At 43.8% G+C, this 18494-nt stretch overlaps 2 protein-coding genes across 8 annotated transcripts in view; both read right to left on the bottom strand.

Moving 5' to 3' along the window:
- The window catches only part of KIAA1549L (KIAA1549 like), a 213206-nt gene extending 208522 nt beyond the window's left edge, over positions 1-4684 (bottom strand). For both annotated transcript variants that reach the window (XM_036326286.1, XM_036326285.1), the window contains exon 1: positions 3884-4684. In XM_036326286.1, the coding sequence (XP_036182179.1) occupies positions 3884-4130 (247 nt within the window). In that variant the 5' untranslated portion in view covers positions 4131-4684. The remainder of the gene's footprint in view (positions 1-3883) is intronic.
- An 8716-nt stretch (positions 4685-13400) lies between these two features.
- Positions 13401-18494, bottom strand: part of HIPK3 (homeodomain interacting protein kinase 3) — a 72333-nt gene continuing 67239 nt past the window's right edge. For 5 of the 6 annotated variants that reach the window (XM_036326287.1, XM_036326290.1, XM_036326291.1 and 2 more), the window contains 2 exons: positions 18176-18303; positions 13401-17324 (listed from right to left, as the gene is read on the bottom strand). In XM_036326287.1, the coding sequence (XP_036182180.1) occupies positions 16848-17324; positions 18176-18303 (605 nt within the window). In that variant the 3' untranslated portion in view covers positions 13401-16847. Of the gene's footprint in view, positions 17325-17366; positions 18052-18175; positions 18304-18494 lie in introns of those variants that run through there. The other variant, XM_036326293.1, reaches the window with a different exon arrangement.

An 18494-nucleotide genomic window follows, 5' to 3' on the forward strand; every position in this document is an offset into this window, starting at 1 on the left:
TTCAAGTGATTTATATGCACAGTAAAGTCCGGAAAGCACTGGGCTAGTTCCTAGGTCCCACGAGAATGGGAGCTGGTTTCCATTCATTATTGTAACTTCAGAAAGCCGAGGCACTCAAGATATACTGAATGAATGAATGAATGACGAATGAACGAATGAACAGATGTGCTGTGCACCTATTTCAAACGGACTCCCCGCTGATGATGTGTGCAAGGCTGGAGAGGGGCAAGAAAGACATCCAAAGTCAAAACTATCTCCCCCATATATTGTGCTAAATTAGAGATTCCCTGGTATCAGCACACCCTTCTTTCAAAATGCAAATATATTCCCCAAATAAAGCAGTCCTTCACAACTTACTGTGGATTACTTAAATGAGATAATAATTCTCACATCTAACAGCATCAGCCAAACAGAGGGAACAGGAATGAAGGAAAGCTGAAAACGTAGTAAGTGCCTACTCTGTGCTGGCCATTGTAGCAGGCCAGAGGGAAACAAAGATAAATCAAGAACTTACAAGGTGGTGGGAGAAGCAGAGGGCCCTTCGGGGGAGGACCAAGAGGGTGACGTGCCTGCCAGGAGAGCCTGGGAAAGCCCCAAGACGGTAAAAGTGACCTGAGTAGTCCTCCCTTTAGCAACCCGTGTTCTGGCCACAAAGAACCCCTTCCTTTTCCTCTGCCTGAAATGTTACCATCATCTGCCAACACCTACTCATCCGTCAAAGCCCCCACACTCTCCCCGAATTCACTGTCCCTCATTTTCTTAGATCTGATCACACATATCAGAGTCCAAGGGCACATATCACCCTCTCCATGAGGGGCTTCTACAAGCTACCATATCCTTACTCACCTCTGTATCCCCTGCCCCAGCACAGCACCGGGGCACAATATCTGTTTGGTCAGTTTCCGCCACTTCAGAAGAACAGGAGCACTCACTGAGCATTTAGCATGCACCAAGCACTGCTTTAAATACCCTAGGTGTAGTAATTCATTTAATCCTCACCACAACCCCATTAGATTGCAGCTCTTATTATCCCCATTTTACATATCAGGAAACTGAGGGCCTTCACATAAAGGAATGAGCACCGTACCTGCACCTATGGGCAGACGGTAAATGTTGACTGACATGGAGTGGATGGGTGACCAGCAGTTCAGAAGATGAGGAAGTCAAATTTGAACTTTACTCTTGTGTCTGGAGCCCCAGAGGGCAGAGGAAAATAGAGGGTGTCAGCGCCTGCTGCTGTAAAGAACCTTCTTTCCCACACCAACCTGCCACATCCGAACAGAAGTGACCGCCTGGGAGCAAGGGCTCTGTGGAGATGGAAGTCAGGCGAGCACTGACGGAGGACACTCCAGGCAGCAAAGAAAGGAGAGAGAAGGAAGCCCGATTCCTCAGCAACATTCAAGCAGAAGAACTTGCGGTGGAGCGGGTGGAGGTGGGCTGGGAACATGCTGCAGGGGCCGCAGGACACGAAAGCTCTGAACAACTGCTACAGCATTTTCCAGAAACAATCTATTTTTACCCATTTTTCAACAGAGGTAAATGTCTAGCTTAGCTTTGCTTAGGCAACCAGGAACCGCAGTGATGCAAGTGACAAGCCTGTAGCAAGCTGGCACCTGCAGCAGGATCTTAACGTGACGGGTTTGGCTTCTCGTGCTACTCAGCATGGACCATATTCTGTCGAGGGTGGCAGCACCAACCTGCAGTTACCCCTCAGGAATATTTCAAAACCGGGTGGTTGGTTGAAAGCCAAAGGTCCCGGAGAAGTGTCATCCATTCTTCTCCTGCCTCCCTCCTGACACTGCTTCTTCACAAGAGCCCCCTGGGACACCCTGCATTAGGTCCAGGACTCGCCCACCCTGCCCCCAGTGGAAATCAGAGAACAAACGAAAGCGGGTCAGAGACGAGGCAGGGGGCCCAGTGTCGAACTCGCCCACTGAGAGAGAAACAAGTCGTGAAACTGAAACGGGGGCGAACACGCTGGAAACCCGTAGAGCCCAGCGGTCGACTCTGGATCCACACTCAGGTGAGCTGGACCGCGGGAATTGTTCATCAGGGTGACAGCACAAAGAGCACCCCAAAAGTACAGAGGAAGCAACAAGTCACTCCAGCGAGAAGGGGGGAAGCAGGACTTTGGGGAACAACATCAACTTTAGTGATTTTTACTGTCACTTTCATCATCTTTCCTAGTGATCCCCATACTGAGGGAAAAAGGAAAAAGGACACCCTAGCGAAAACCGAAAGCCGTGGATGGGAAGTCCCCTGAGTCTGGCAGCCTGAAAGAAGAGGCAAGTTCGGGTCACAGAGGTTCAGAAGGTCAATGTACAGAGGCCGGAAGGGAGATCAGAAACGCAAAGCCAATCAGCGGGCATCACCTGACATCAGGCCGAAGAGGAACAATGCACACATCCAACTTTCACACATTACAGCCGGTTGGACAGTATCTGCATGCAAACAAACAGCATCCAAAAGTTAGCGTCTCGTGACCTGATAGGTTACAAAACTATCAAGGATCTGCTTCCCTTCGAATAAGAGCTCAGGGTGGTTCTGAGCCAATGAACACCAAGTGATTTGCATGTGTCTGCCTCAGGACTTGCCTTTTCACCATGACACCAAATTCACGCATTGAAAACGGCTAGAAGAGGCACATAAATTGCGGGTTAAAATTCTCCTGGGGCTTTTCTCGGGTCTCTGGCACACAGGCAAAGATGGCCAAACTCTGTAGCCACTCTAATCAGGACAGAAAATTTGTGGGCAGTCGGTCACTTGCACACATAGACACCTCATGTCAGGACATCTCTTTAAATGAAGCAAGGCAAATCACTAAAGTTGATGTTGTTCCCGTTTTGGGCTTTGAATTAAGCTGTTGAGGATAAGAAATATTTTTAACCTGAAAGACGCTTATCTAAAAGCGTGAGTTCCTTCATCATTTAATCTAATTTGGGGGAAGGGGTACACTTCGGGGGCGTTGGGGGGAGTAGTAAATAGTCCTCATTAGCCCTTGCTAAAAATCACAAAACCACAGGATCATATTAGCTGAAGTGGGAACTATATTCCTTGATAAACGGAATGTACCAAGAGCCAAGAATTTCACCACAAACGAAAGCCTGCCCTTCACAAGTGCCATAGTAATCATTCTTATTTCAAAGACACTTGCTGACTGCACAGTGTACATTTAAAGCACATCAGCAGGATAATCCTCCCCGAATGGTAGTTACAACAGATTTCTCAAAATCTTCCAAGGAATTACAGAAACCTATTCCCTGAGGATTCCTGGGAGTCTGAGAGCCACGCGTGATTGTGAACTAACCTCCTGTACACAGTGGATTCCATGTACTCGATCAGTGCCTGGACCCCTCTGTAACATGCAAGCAATTACTGTAGGTACCTCGCTCCCCAAAAGAAAAGGCCTCTCCTGTCAACACAGGAGAAACTATTCGGGAAGCCCACATGGAAACTGCCTTCAACTCTGGCCATTTCAGGTAGTTAAAACAAAGCGGACACCCAACAGGGGGCCCAAAATACAGCGGACGTCCCCACCCTGAGATATGTCCTACGAAAACACTCCCCTTTAAGATGTGCTAAGCACACCAGGCCTTTATCTAAACGAAGCGTGCCGGCGGGACCACAGGGCAGGACCTGCAACTTGTCCAGGAAGAAGGTCCGACAGCACCTCTTTTTACTTCCCCGCCCAGCCGCGCTTTCCCGGGAGACACGGCTCCGTGAGTCCCGCCCGCTGTGGCAGCAGCCAAGGGCGGAGGAAATCCCAGCGCCGGGGCCGCACAGACCTCTCCCTCCACGGCCGCCGCGCCAGGTGCCAGCCCTTTAGGGCGGCCGGGCCCTCGCGGAGACCTCCCCGAGCGCGCAGCGGGCGCCGAGTGCTTACCCGGGTGCGCCCGGCCGTGCGCGGGCAGGGCCGCCAGCAGCAGGAGTCCCAGCAGCAGCGGCGGCGGCGCGTCCAGGGGCCCGGCGGTCCGGGGACCCCGCGCGCGCCCGGAGCCTCTCACGCCCGGGCCGCACGCGACTCCCGCGCCGGCCGCACCGAGCCCGCGCGCCCCGGGCCGGCCCCTGCGCTTCCTCGCCGCCGGCCCAGCTTCCCTTGGGCCCTGGGGCTTCGCCTCCTGCCGAGCCATGGGGACGCTTCACACATCCAGGCCGCCGCCTCGCTCCGCACCGCGCCCGGGAGCCCAGCCTTCGGCGCCCTGGTCCTCACCGGGCATCTCCGGCCATGGCCCGGGCGCCGGGGGGCGGGAGCGCCGGGCGGCGCCACTTGCTCGCTAGTCCTGCCGCGCCGGGCGGGCTCCGGGAGGCGGCTTCACCCGCGCCGGGGCCGGGGCCGCATGGAGCCGCGGTGGGAGCGCGCCGGGGTTCCCACGGTGCGGTCGCCGCGCGGGGCCGCGAGGATGGGACGGACGCCGCCCGGGGGCCCCCCTCCCCGGCAGCGCCTACTGGCTGAGGGGGCGAGGCTTCCAAGAGCGGGGGCTGGCGGCCGCGGGGCGCACGAGGGGCCCTCCTTCCCACCGCCCGCGCCGGCCTCTGCGCCCCGCTCTCCTCGCCCTCTGGCTCGTGCAGGCTCGGGTTGGGCTCCGGCTCCCGGGCGGACGGCGCTACTGCAGCTCAGAGCGGCGCTTCATTGACAAAGAAAGCACGTAGCCACCGGACCCGGCGAGGCAGGCGAGGCCGGCGCGCGCGCGCATCCCCGCGCGAAACCCCTGCGCGTCCCCCGCTCTCGCGCGCCCGGCTGGCCGCGGGCGGGGAAGGGGACCGTGGGGCCGGAAAGGGAGTGGGGAGTGGGCTTCCCTCCCCCTCATTTCCCCGCCCGCCCCCCATCTAGATAGAGGAGAAGAGATGGGCAGGAGAGGACTTCCGGTCCCGAAAAGGGAGGTAAATGGTCCTCGTCCCAGTGCTGAAGAGGCTGAAAGCTCTGCAAACCAGGATTTCTGAAAGCCCTTTGCTGGGCGGAGGGCGCGCTTTGTGCTGTTTGTTCCCTACTTCTCCGGGGAGCCAGTGAGCACCTGCGTGCCCGGTTCGCCTCTGAGCAACTGCAGCAGTTGTGTCCTCGTTGCAATAACATGCTGGGTTAAACACATGATATAAACATTGTGCACTGCACGATGGGGAGACCAGGAGAAAGCCTTCTCCGAAACGTCGCTTTCCTCAAGTAGAATTAAGCAGGCTACCCAGTGGGACAAAAGGCCCCAGAGGCAGCCGAAGGGCCCCTTGCCCTTCCCTCCTCAGGTAGATGGCCATAAGGAAGTCACCCAGGTCATCCGCGCTTCCTACATCTCTAGTCAATAAATACTGAATGTCCACTGCTTGCCAACTGAGCCCAGGGGATCAAAAACTCACGCCCCTGGCCTGATGAAGTTCAACTTTATTCAGTCAATAATATTATTGGCTGCCTATTTATTGTGTGTCAGACACTGAGGACAACAGCCATAAACAAAACCCCCTGCCCTCCAACTGCTCATATTCTAGTGCAGATGATACCGGCATGAAACAATAGATAATATGTCAGTAGTGATCAATGCTTTGGAGGAAAAAGAACGAAAATCCAGGTGGCAATGTTTTCATGTTAGATAGGGTTGAAGGAAAGCCTCACGGAGAAGGTGACATTTGAGCAAAGACCTCAAGAAGGTGAGGGAGGGAGCCGGGCAGAAAGAACATTCCAGATAAAGGAGACAGCAAGGGCAAAACCCAAAGGCCGAGCATGCCTGGTGTGCGCAAGGCCCAGCAGTGCAGGAAAGAAGGAACACCATAGTTCATCGAAAACACACATCTTTTACATGTTAACTTTTCAGAAGTCAGGTGTGTCTTATGCTTCTAAGACTTACTGAAATATAGTCATGCCTTGTGGGGTTATGAATTAAGCTTGCTGTTAAATGGAATTAGTTCTGCTGTTTCTAAGAAACTTACAGTCCAGACGAGGCAATAAAACAACTCAAAAAGTCCGTTTGAGACATTCATGAGAAAGCCAGCCCATGGCCATGATTCAGGCAACATCATGAGACAGGAGGAAAGGTCCTGGCAGCGGTCTGCGATCCCAGGCACAGGGGGGCGAGGGTGATGGTGGCAGGCTGTCAGGGCAAGGTTTGGAGCAGCTTAGGTGTTGAGAAGCAGAGAGCGCTGGGAGAGAAGAGTGCTGGGCAAAGGGGTGGGGAGAGAGTCAGGAAAAGGCATGTGTGGGGCCCCGTGGCTGCTTGTTTGAAGCCTAGAACTCTTATTAGAGAGAATTGGGAGGGAAAGAAGAGAAGGAATGTTGGGACCCAGTTGGGGAAGGCTTTGGATGTATTTGGGCTTTTTCCCCAAAGGGAAGGGGCAGGAGAGGGGAGGGAACGTGTACCAGGCTTGATTGGTAGCAGCTTAGGACACAAAGGTGGGTGTGATCAGAGGAAATATAAGCCCTTTAGTGTCACAGCCTTCCTTCACCTCACCTCTTAGCTGCACTTAGACCATGGGGTGGTGATAGGTATTGATAGGACAAGGTGAGCGAGCCCCAGACAGGAAGCTGGAGGTGCTGTCTGGATTCATATGGCAAAGACAGAATGTTCCTGGCCTAAGACATGGAAAGATCCAGAAGGGGAAAGGGCTGCAACACAAGGGAATCTGAGGTTGCACCACGGCTGTGTACTTTATGAGCGGTTGAGCAGTGGCTCTCAAACTTCCCAATGCCGCGACCCTTTAATACAGTTCCTCATGTTGTGGTGACCCCCAATTTCATTGTTACAAATTGAACATAATTAAAGCCTAGTGATTAATCACAAAAGCAATATGTAATTATATATGTGCTTTCCCATGGTCTTAGGCGACCTCCGTGAAAGGGTCGTTTGACCCCCAAAGGGGTCGCGACCCACAGGTTGAGAACCGCTGGGTTAGAGTGAGTGGAGAGAGATTTTTGGAACAACTCCCATGGAGCTGAGAAAGAGCAAATGTGTATCTTAGAAAGGTTTCTTCTGTGTGGCAAATGGGATCTTCCCTTCAACATGATTTCCCAGACTTAGACAAGATATAAATGACTTTCAGTGATTTGGGTTGTTACACTGGTGTTTCATTTAATTTTTCTCCCTGATGATACTGGCCTCAAGGTCAGACACAGTGAGGGGGGCAGACACATACAACAGCCACTGAGAGGGACCATGTGGTGAGTATGCAGTAGAGGGTGTGCAGATGGCCCATCATCGTGGACAAGTGGGTGAGGGGGGCTATTTCTGCTGGGAGCAGGACGAGAGGTGAGGAAGGAAGGTAACATTTAAAGTTGGAGTTTACTAGGCTCAGCAAATGGCAAGGTAAAAAGGCATGGACGTTTGGGGCATTTTGCAAGGAAGGGTGAGGTGTCTGGAGAGAGTGGCACAGAGGGGACTTGGGGAGACTCTGCTTCAAGGCTGGAGACCTAAGTTGGAGGCAGATGTGCAGAGGCTGAGTTTGTGCCTAACCCTCATCCAATAGGAACAACTCTGGAAGCATTTCTACTGGAGCAGGAAGCTTAACGAGACAGCTCCTGGTCCTTGGTTACGGAGTCTGCATACAACCTGAAACTTGACTACTTCCATTTAAACTCAGGCTCTACCATTTGCTAGCTGTATAACTTTGGGAAAATCAGATTTTCTCTCTCTCTCTCTCTCTCATCTATAACACGAAATGATGAGTACCTATCTCCCTGGGTTGCTTTAAGGATTGAGTAGATACATGTCAAGCTTCTAGAAGTATACTTGACACATAGTAAGTGCTCAATCTTATCCTATATAATAAAGAGGTAATATGCAAATGGTTGTCACACCCTTGTGCCCTTGTGCCCTCACACCAGGGCCGGGGGACCTGAGGCTTCACTCCCCACCCTGTGGGGCTTGACAGGGGTGGGGCCAACCGAGTCTGGGTCTCATGCGCGGTGGGGACTTGACTCTGGGTCCCGCAGTGTGCCCCAGACCCTGACAAGGAGGGAGATTTTCATATACATTTTACTAATTTTCTTTCATCTCTGACACTTCTATTATAGAGAAAGGGCAAATAGCAATATTAAAATATTTCCTCTAATTCCCTTTAATATGCACGAATTTCATGCACTAGGCCACTAGTATCTTTATAAAGCATGGTGCCCCTAAAGTGCTATGGTATATATTTCAGACATCTTAGATTCCTTAAAAAAAAAAAAATTTTTTTTAAAGAGGCAGAAATTTAAAATAAGACTCTCAACATGGTTTTCCTTGCTTTCGGTGCCCCTGAGAAAACACTTCACAATGTTATATGGAGCTTGCACTGGGCCCTTCCTGCATCTCACTGCCAGGACCCAGAGAGGACTGCTTCCCGTAGTATTGTGGGTGTCCTGCAGGCAGGACCCACTCTGGAGCACAGGGAAATGCAGTTGAATTAATCATGCCAGAGGGCAGCAGGGAGCTGTGTGGGACCACTTTACAGCAGAGTGAGTGGCGTGATCAAATGTAGGTTTGGGACCAACCAAAGGACTTGTATAGCATGCATCTGAGCATAACCAATGGACACAGACACTAGGGGGGTGAGGGCATGTGGTAGGGGGTGGGAGCGGCCGGGGAGAGGTCAATGGGGGGAAAAGGAAACTCATGTAATACTTTAAACACTAAAGAATTTAAATTTTAAAAAATGTGGATTTGGGGAAGATCATTCTGGCTACCTCATAGAATAGACTAGAAGAGGGATGAGACTAGAAAGAGGAGGCCCACTACAGGGTTGTTGCAGAATTATAGGTCACCTTGATTTCCCTTTCCCTTGTTTCCCAACCTATTTTCCTAAAAAAGCTTCCCAAACTCAACAAGGTGGTGCCAGCACCCATTAGGACCAGCCCTGAGTGCCCAGGTGGGCAAGGCTGATCTCAGTTCTTGCTGTGGCCCCTACAGCAGCCTACAGATGAATTGCTTGTTGATTTGAACTGGTCTTTTTTTAATACATATTTTTATTGATTTCAGAGAGGAAGGGAAAGGGAGAGAGATAGAAACATCAATGAGAGAGAATCATTGATTAGCTGCCTCCTGCAGGCCCCACACTGGGGATCAAGCCTGCATCCCAGGCATGTGCCCTCACTGGGAATCTAACTGTGACCTCCTGGTTCATAGGTTGAAGCTCAACCACGGAGCCACGCAGCTGGGCTAAACTGGTCTTTTGTTGGTGACGTTTCAACTCCCCAGGTACTGGCTAAATATTCTCCAAATCCTCCAGTGGAAAAAGGCAATTCTTTAACCATCAAGGGCTAATTTGTCTTAGTATTTCTGTTGCTTCTGGGGCTCATGTAATAACAGATTAGGGATTCCACCCAAGCCCTGGAACTATGGTACCAACTCTTTGCCTTCAAGTTCCAACTTAGCTGTGTTAAGCTCTTTTCTCGGGCTCTGTAGGGTGGGCATCAGGATTGGCCATTGAAAATCTCAGTGACTTGCAGCCTGGGTTTCAGTCCTAACTTTATCACCTAATGACCTTGGGGAAAATTTTAACCTCTCAGTACTTCTCTTTCAGAAAATCGGAGATCTCTATCAAAGATATTAAATAAAAACTTATGTCCAAATACTTGCATAAAAACATGTGTAGCAGCATTATTCACAATAGCCAAAAAGGGGAAACCTAAATGTCCATCAACTGGTTAATGGATAAACAAAATGTATTACAACAGCATACTATTCATCAATAAAGAGGAACAAAGCTCTAGAAAATGAAGAAAAATCATTACAATAAAATTTTTAAAAAGGAACCAAGTTCTGAAACATGCTACAACACGATGAACCTTGAAAGCATTATGCTAAATGAAAGAAGCCAGTCACAAAAGGCCAAATATTATCTGATTCCACCAATATGAAATGTCCAGACAAGGCAAACTCAAAAAGACAGAAAGTAGCATTAATGGCTGCCCATGGCTGGGGGAGGTAAAATGGGGAGTGAGTGACTGCAAGTGGACACAAGGTTTGTTTTTAGGGTGATAGAAATGTTCTAAAATTAGACTGCGGTGATGGATATCTAACTCTGTAAGTACACTAAAACCCATTGAATTGTATACTTAAAACTAGTTAATTTTATGTTATGTAAAACTTATCTCAATAAAGCTGTTAAAAAAAAAACTGAGCCTGGCATAAAGTGCTCAATACATTTTTGATGTTATATAGGCTTCTTAAGCACATAAAGGGAAAGATACTTATATTTAAAAGTTCATTATAGAGTTCTATTATTTTTGAAAGGTCTATAAGAAGTATAATATAAACAACACATTCTATCAAGGATATTAGCTCACTAGCAATAAATGCCACCGCTCCAACCAACCAATGCCCCTTTTCGTTGGCCAAAACACTTCTGTTTTATTAGGAAGTCCAATTAAGTGCATCTTCAGACCAGATGAAACTATCACCCCATTAGGGGCATAATAGTAAGAGGAGGAGGAGGAGGAGGAAGAGGAGGGGGAGGGGGAGGGGGAGGGGGAGGGGGAGGGGGAGGGGGAGGGAGTTGGAGGGGGGAGGGGGAGGAGAAATTGAGGACATTCAGCTCTTGAATGGGGGTGAATGAGGAGGCCATGAAGCAAGATCTGGGCATATAGAAAAAAGATGTTTTGGGGGAAAACAAGAGTTAGCAAGGGCACCCAGGCAGAGATGTCCATTAGCCGAGTCTCACAAATTTTAATGTGTATACGAATTTGTGGATCTTGTTGAAAGAAAGATTCTGATTAAGTCCGAGGTCACCCAAGTCTGCATTTCTGGAAAACTACTAAGTGATGCTGATCCTGATCGATAGACCACACTTGGAGCAAAAGACATTAGGTCATTGAAGACAGGCTTATATCTTATCTCAATAAATGAAATTTTAAATAATCAAATCCCTTTGTTTCCATTCTTCACTTCCTGTAGGAAGAGTGTTCTTCCCCAACCATCGCTGTCTGATTTGCACTGTCTTCCCAATTATTCCCCCCCCCCACCCCCCATTGACATTAGGCTTGGCTGTGTGACTTATTTTTGGCTAATGGAATGTGATAGTAGTGACTGAGAGCCAGGTCCATTCATAAGCTTTAGGAAGCATTGCAAGGTCCAACTCTGCATCTTTTTCCTCTTCCATTAGGAGAACAAGTCCAATATTCAGCCCAGATATAAAAATGAAGAAAACCCATGGACCACACATGACCTTTGGCCAGGAACAGAGCTGCCACCAACCTGGGACCGACATGTAACAAGAGCAAGAGATGAGGTTGTTGTTTTAGCTACTAGACTGGGGTGGGGGGTGGGGATCATTTGTGACTGCAGTATATAACCTAGCAAAGCTAATAAATTCTCTCAGCTATTAATGAAATAAGGCTAAGTAGGAAATAGAAGAACTAAAATAAATGTGTATTTTAGAAGTTATTAGATTTCCTAATATATCCTCTTTATGGATACCAAGAATATATAGAATGAGGTTGCAGGTTTACAGTAAACCATGAGATTCTCTGAATGCAAGTTATCAGAATTTTAAGAGAATATCAGCCTTGGAATGACAGTTCTGGCTCAGCCATTCTTCCTGTGAATTTGAACGAGTCACGGCCCCTCTGCTGTCCACATAAATGAGGAAAGTGAAGTATTAAGTGCTTTATGGGGTTCTGTAGTGATTTGCTGAATCTGGCTTGTATTAGAGTCAATTGTTAAATTTTCAGGAATTATGTGAACCAGTTGTTAAACACTAATTATTGAAAATTGAATTACATAACATATTGTATTAAAAACAAAAGTAATAAATACAACAAGCCCTTGCTTTATGTGATTCCGATCTGCACAGGTTTTAGTTAAAATGACATCAGTCTGCAACAATGTGGTTCAAATGTTAGTTACCACAGAATATGTATTTTACCACGAGTGATTGCATGAAGTACAAACTTTGCCATTGGCTCTTCAGTCCATAAATCACTATATCAATAATAAATGCACTTCATGATCAGTGACCAATCACATTACTTCTTTTAAAGATGCCATTGGTGGTGATCAATTGCCACTCACATGTTCTTCAGTTCATGCACAGAAGTTTCCTTTGCTGGACAGGAAATGATGCATACATTTTTTGGACTATGTGGCAAGTCTACATGGCAGTGGAAGAATGGATGGATGAATGCCTTCTGTTGATTCTAGGATAAACCAACTACATCTAAGCGTTCTTTAAGAATTCACTGAGGCTTGAAATCCTTTCTCACTTTTTCAAAATCTACTTACAAAAGTTAGAAAAATTTCACATTACATTACCAATTTTCATGGGACATGGTCCACACTGCCGCTATTTCTACTTTATTGTCTTTTAAGTTCTTATAGGACCAAACTTGAAAGAAAAATTACTAGAGAACTATTTCTCCCCCTGCTGGTCATACTATAATATAGCAATACTGTCAAAACTGAAAGAAAACTCAAAGGATAAACTATTCCAGCAAACTGGCTATCCAAAAAATAACTTTGGCATGCAGATGCACACAAAGTAATACTATACAGCAATGAGGATAAACGAACCACAACTACACACAACATGGGTGTATCTTACAAATAAAATGTTGAACAAAAGAAGCCAGACACCACAGTGCATATATATATGTTATGCTTCACTTAAAAGTTGACTGAGATATCAAGAATATATATTCTCCGTGGTGTGTGCTAGAGTGCTCCCCCCCAACAAAACATTCCTACTGATGCTGCTTCTCAAATTAGATCCTTGAAGTGTGAGGTGGTATTTGAGAATATAACCCAAGTTCACCTACTATAACCACATTCTTTTGAAGTCTCATGTTTTATATCTTAAAATTTCATGTGAACTCCCTAATTTTCCTCCACGCACACTTAACAGAAATATTTACCTCAAACAAATTTAAGAAAATAATATTTCAATGAAATGGACCATGGGTATCGCATGGCTGCAGTACTCAGACTTCAGTTTTAAAAGAACCAGCGAGGCTGGGGTATGGTGACTGGGACAAAGAGGTAAAGGGATTAAGAAGTACTTACAGAATAGTCACAGGGGTGTAAAGTGCAGAATTGGGAATATAGTCATTAATATGTGATAGCTTTGTAAGGTGCCAGTTGGTAACTGGAAATATCAAGGGGAACACTGTGTAAAGTATATGATTGTCCAACCTTTAAGGTGTATACCTGAAACCAATACAAAATACTGAAAGTAAACTGTAATTGAAAAATAAAAAGAACTAGTGGAAAGTAAACTAGTTAAACAGCCTGGTTCATATCCCAGATTCACCATTCACTAGCCATGTGACTTTGGGAAATTTACCTAGATATTTTGACCTATTTCCTCATTTCTATAATGAAGATAATCATACCTATCTCACACAAATGGTTTTGAGAATTAACTGAGAGAAATTAGGTTCTAAATGCTACTAGCCAATCCCTTCCCTACCCTATAAGCAGTCCTGGGTTGGAAAAAAAGTCAACAAGCTGTTTGCTGCAATATATATATTTTAATTCAAAGTGAATCGACAGTAATACACCATAAATTCTTATTTTGACACTCACCAAAATAGTCACCTGGAAAACCCGCTTTTTGTGACAAAGTACAGAAGGCTTGGTCACATTTAAATCACTGAGAACTAGAGAGAAATACTATCGCAAACCGTAATAGACATTACATCCATAAAAATTTTCCCAGTCCTTATTGTAATATTGCACAGTGCAATTGCTACATGGCAAACTAGTGTAGCATAGAAAAGCAAAAACAAACAAACCAAAGAAAGAAAGCCACAAGTCTAAGATTGTTAAACAGTTAACAGTTCAAACTTAGTAATCAAATCTATCATTGGTTCATTAAAACAAATCCTCCTACACCTTGCAGTGTATGATTTAACTTTTACTTAACGCAAACAAAGTTTAAAATAAGTAGTAGAGATTTTTAAAATGAAAAGGCTTTGCTACTACAGTAACATACTTAAACACCCTGAAGAAAAAAAGTAAACTAAATATCAGGATATTTGATAAAAAATAATTTGTAAATTAAAATAGTATGCAAATATGCAACTTGAAATTCATGCAGTGTTTTATTTAAGAAAGTATTAAAAAACCAAGAAAACTGGTAAAAATGGCTTCAATGAAGGTATAAATCCAAACCTTTTTTGTCAATATGCTTTAGGCTTTAACAGGATTTTAACATTTTTCATTTTTAAACACATAAAAAGCCCATGATTAGAATCAGTTCAGAGTGATGTACTTAACTGGGGTATGCCTTTATCAAGCATTACTATTATATTATGAAAACATTGAAGTTTATCATTTACTGTCCACTTAACAAGACCATCGTAGTCTTGGAACTGAAAAACAGAAAATAGGACATTTCAGGGTAGTGAAAATGGCCCTGAATAAAAAGCAAACTGCGCCAGTTTTGTACCTGTTGTGGTACAAACATCAGTCGATCCTTTGCACCTGTTTCTGGTGCATCCGCTGCCAGCACTGATTCTCTTCCATGAAGTGAACAGATACCAGTAATCTGCTGGACCATATAAATAAAATTAGAAGGCTGTGGAGGACAACGACGTTTACTTAAATAGTGACTCCATAAATTTGCCATCTGTAAATAATCTTTTAAATTAATCTTAGGCTACTCTTTTTTATGTGTAATATATACATATTTCTATTTATATAAAATGCATAGAATTGATTACTAAAAACACTGAAACTTGTGGGGAAAATTAAGTCCTTCATTTTCAGTGTGACTAAAAATGTACTGCTGGTTTTTATTTTATGATCTAATACTGTAAATTTTAAAATCAATTTCAGGCACATTTATTTCACTGATTATTAAATAAAACACTGCTTGTGTTAATGGAGTAAAGAAAAGTTTGTCCATCATTAGCTTATTGTCAACACTGTACTAGAGCTGTACTAGTGGTATGCAATTCATTTATCAAAGAAATGCTATAAATCCAAAACATTTGGAGAGCTTTACACTCAAATGCTTTGTACTGTTTATTCCAGTAAATGCTGTAAGATTATATTCCAGATTTTTAAGGAAAAAAAGTTAAGTCAAGCCTGCAAGATACAGCTTTCTCAAGTGTCTACAATGCCAGTATGAAAATAAAAAATTAAGTTACATTGATACATCCAAGTTTTTATATGCAGTGATGAGCACAAACATTAATAGATAAAATACTGATGCAATTAACACACCCAAAATAACATATGCAATTATTTTCCATCATTTACAATACAGTAGTTACAATGACACTCCAAACAGAAAAGCAAAGTAAAAAATCAAAACCTCAACTTCTATTTCATGTAATTAGACTTATACAGAAATTAGAAGGCTAAGTAACAACTAGTTAATCACCTAATTTCACAGCTATTTGAAGTGGCAATCGTTATATAGCAGCTTATCTATGATACATTCAAGATAAATGATACAATTTATTACTTGCCCATAAGCTAAAACACAGCCTGTTTAATACCTTTCCTTACATTCCACCTCTACACTACAATATACTTGAGGTCTATGCAAAAAGTAGCTACCTTTTATATAGGAAATGGATGATTAAGTCTTTGGTGCTGTAAAGCAACTTCATTTAAACATCACCACCATCACCAAAAAAACGAAAGAGAGAGTAAGAAAGGAAAAACCCAAGACACACTTCCTAGGAAGAAATGCATGTAATTTCTGTCCCTGACGGAATGTATTAAAAATAAGCAAACACCACCAACAAGCAAACAAGTACTACAATGTAAAAATACTTTTTAAAAAAACCAAAACCCTCACATGCATAAATGAAAAATTGCACACAAAGAACTCACATCTTTTCAAGCTTCAACAGTAAATATTTTGCTACTACTTATTAAATACTGCATGGTTTTCCCAAGCTAAGATGAAACCACATCATGAATCAATGAGCAATTTGCATTTTCTTTCATTATCTACTCAAAGTCATGCCTACTGCACCTCTAAATATTTTATTAAATCCAATTATACAGCAAACACTCCCAAAATAAACTTAGATTGTATAGCAGTTTTACTTAACTGTATATAAAATGCTGTGTTGTGACAGATATCAACTATCCATTAGATACTGAATCAGTTTTTCTTAAGCACTACTAAATGCTTGCTTTTCTTGAAGCTAGATCATTCTGAAAATTCAGACAGCAGAATTCAGCTATAGCGAACATGCTGCCCTCTTAGTAAGGAAAAAACAGCTACAACCTGAAATCATACCACACACAACCAAAAATGAACATTACTCTATCAAAAGAAAACTAAAGAGTAGGTCTGACTTTTAAGTGCTGCAGTCCTCAACATTTATATATAGGTAATAACATTAACAACCTCAAATATTTAAGGCACTATGTGTGGGAACGGTTTACAATGCAGCTGAGATTATTAGAACAACATTTAAGAGCAAAGTCGAGGCAACATTTTGCCCATGCAAAGACACATGCAAATGTAAGGAACAATAGCTCAATTTCTTAGGTAAGTGACCCCACATTTATACACTAAGACACAGATAATACAATTCACTGGTATGCTGTAATTTTGACATATGTGCATCTGTTGCTCTAAGTCTGTACACAGAATGGCTTCCCAAATGTGGACGTGTCTTGCACTAGTTAGAAGGCAATTTTATAAAAAATAGCAGGAGCAAAACTGGACTTCTGCTCCCATAAGTCACCTGTCTAGAGTTACTACATAAGAAGATAACATGACCAAAGACAAGTTATACCAAATGTGCAAAACACATTAAAAGTGAGTTTGTTTTTTTTAAAGCTCAAAGTTGTTTAAATTGCACCCAAGTCTACATGATTCAAAAATAAGTTTCTTGTGCCATGGCTAATATTTATTAAATACCATGTTTTTATTTTTAATCAAATGTTTCTATCATTGAGCTTCTTCAATATACTCCTTTTGAGTTTTCACATATATGGATACTGGCTGAGTTTTGTTGGACTCAATGGAAATCCAGTATACGCAGGTGATGCTGCAATGTAAGAATGTGGTGGGAAGATTGGTTTGTACTGAGTCTGATGAATAGTTGGGGACGGTAACAGGCGGGGATTTATGCCCACTGGGACCTGGTGAACTATGCCACTAGGATGGGATATACTGTAAGTTGGATGCTGTAACATAGGTCTTGAGGTACATGGAGAGGCTAAGAGGTGGGCCACTGGTGCAGCACTAGTGAGGGTAGCTGATGATGGGTATGGAAGTAAGGTAGGCTGTCCTCCAAGGTGTGTACTTCCAGCCAGATGAGCATGCACAGCTGTGTGATTGGGACTTCCATGAGAAAGAGTGAATGGATTACTGGTAACACTAGTAGGGATATAAGCTTGCTGTCTTCGATGTCCGAAGTTTCCATTCCATTCTTGATGCCCAGATCCGAAGTGCTGAACCTATCCAAAACAAACAAGCCAACAAAACACACTAAATACATATTTATAAGTTAAAAAAGAAAAGGATAAGGGAAATTACAATAAACTGTGACTGATATCTCATAGAGGATCTCTCAGATCTTAGATTGTACTAAGTATAAATCAAGAGGGGGAAAAATGATATTATATATTAGTACTAACATTGTAATACTTATTACTACATATTATTATAATATTAACATTGCCACTACCACTGCTAGTAGTATCACTATCCCCTCACCACTAATAGCTACCATTTGAGGAATACTTATCATGCATAGAGCTAACATTTTACATACAAGACATTATTTAGTTCCAAAACAACCCCATGATATAGCTATTATTCCCATTAACTGTGGTCCAGATTTGCTGAAGAGACCTGGCTAAGGTAATATTTGGCAAAACCAGGATTTGGACACAGATCTTACTCCAATAGCTGTGATCTTTTCTTTCCCCAAGTTTAGAAACTCACTGGTGAATAGATGGAAAATACTCAATAAGACACCATCTCTCACTATCACCATGACTAACACATAAGAAATGTAGCCATCAATCCATTAATGTGCATTCTGATTTAAAGGGTCTAAGAAAACAAACACACTAAAAATTATATTTAAGAGAATCTAAGAGTTTTATTCTTCTGAGGCATTCAATTTCTGTGGATAATCTGCTTAATTTTCCTCTATCGGGCTTATTACTCTTTAGTCACCTAGGATAAGGAAAGGGGTAAAATTTATTAAGATTGCAGTTTCAGAATCTTTTCCCCGCAAGTGAAATACTACTGCATTTAAATTCCAAAGGCTCTTTCTTATAAATTCACATGACAAACGTACCTGACTGAAATTCAAATGCTGGGGCTGGAATGCTGATGTCAATTTCTGCTGACGAGTACCCACTGTGGAAGGCTGGTTCAATCTTCCAGGAGCACATCGTCCTTTTATTAATGGCTGGCATATAGAATCTAGCAATGAGCAAAATGTTAAAGCATTAATGCTTTTTCCTTCTCATATAAAAATTAGAAAGGTCTTTAGATATTTTACACAATAATGATTTGCGAAACTTAAAATTAAATAACAAGGAAAGGGATCTGATGATTTCCAAGCACTGGATGACATAAAAAGAGATTTCTTTTGTGCAACTTGGCAAGATCAA

The sequence above is a fragment of the Myotis myotis genome, unplaced genomic scaffold (genome assembly GCF_014108235.1).
Source record: "Myotis myotis isolate mMyoMyo1 unplaced genomic scaffold, mMyoMyo1.p scaffold_m19_p_10, whole genome shotgun sequence".
NCBI classification, from domain to species: domain Eukaryota; kingdom Metazoa; phylum Chordata; class Mammalia; order Chiroptera; family Vespertilionidae; genus Myotis; species Myotis myotis.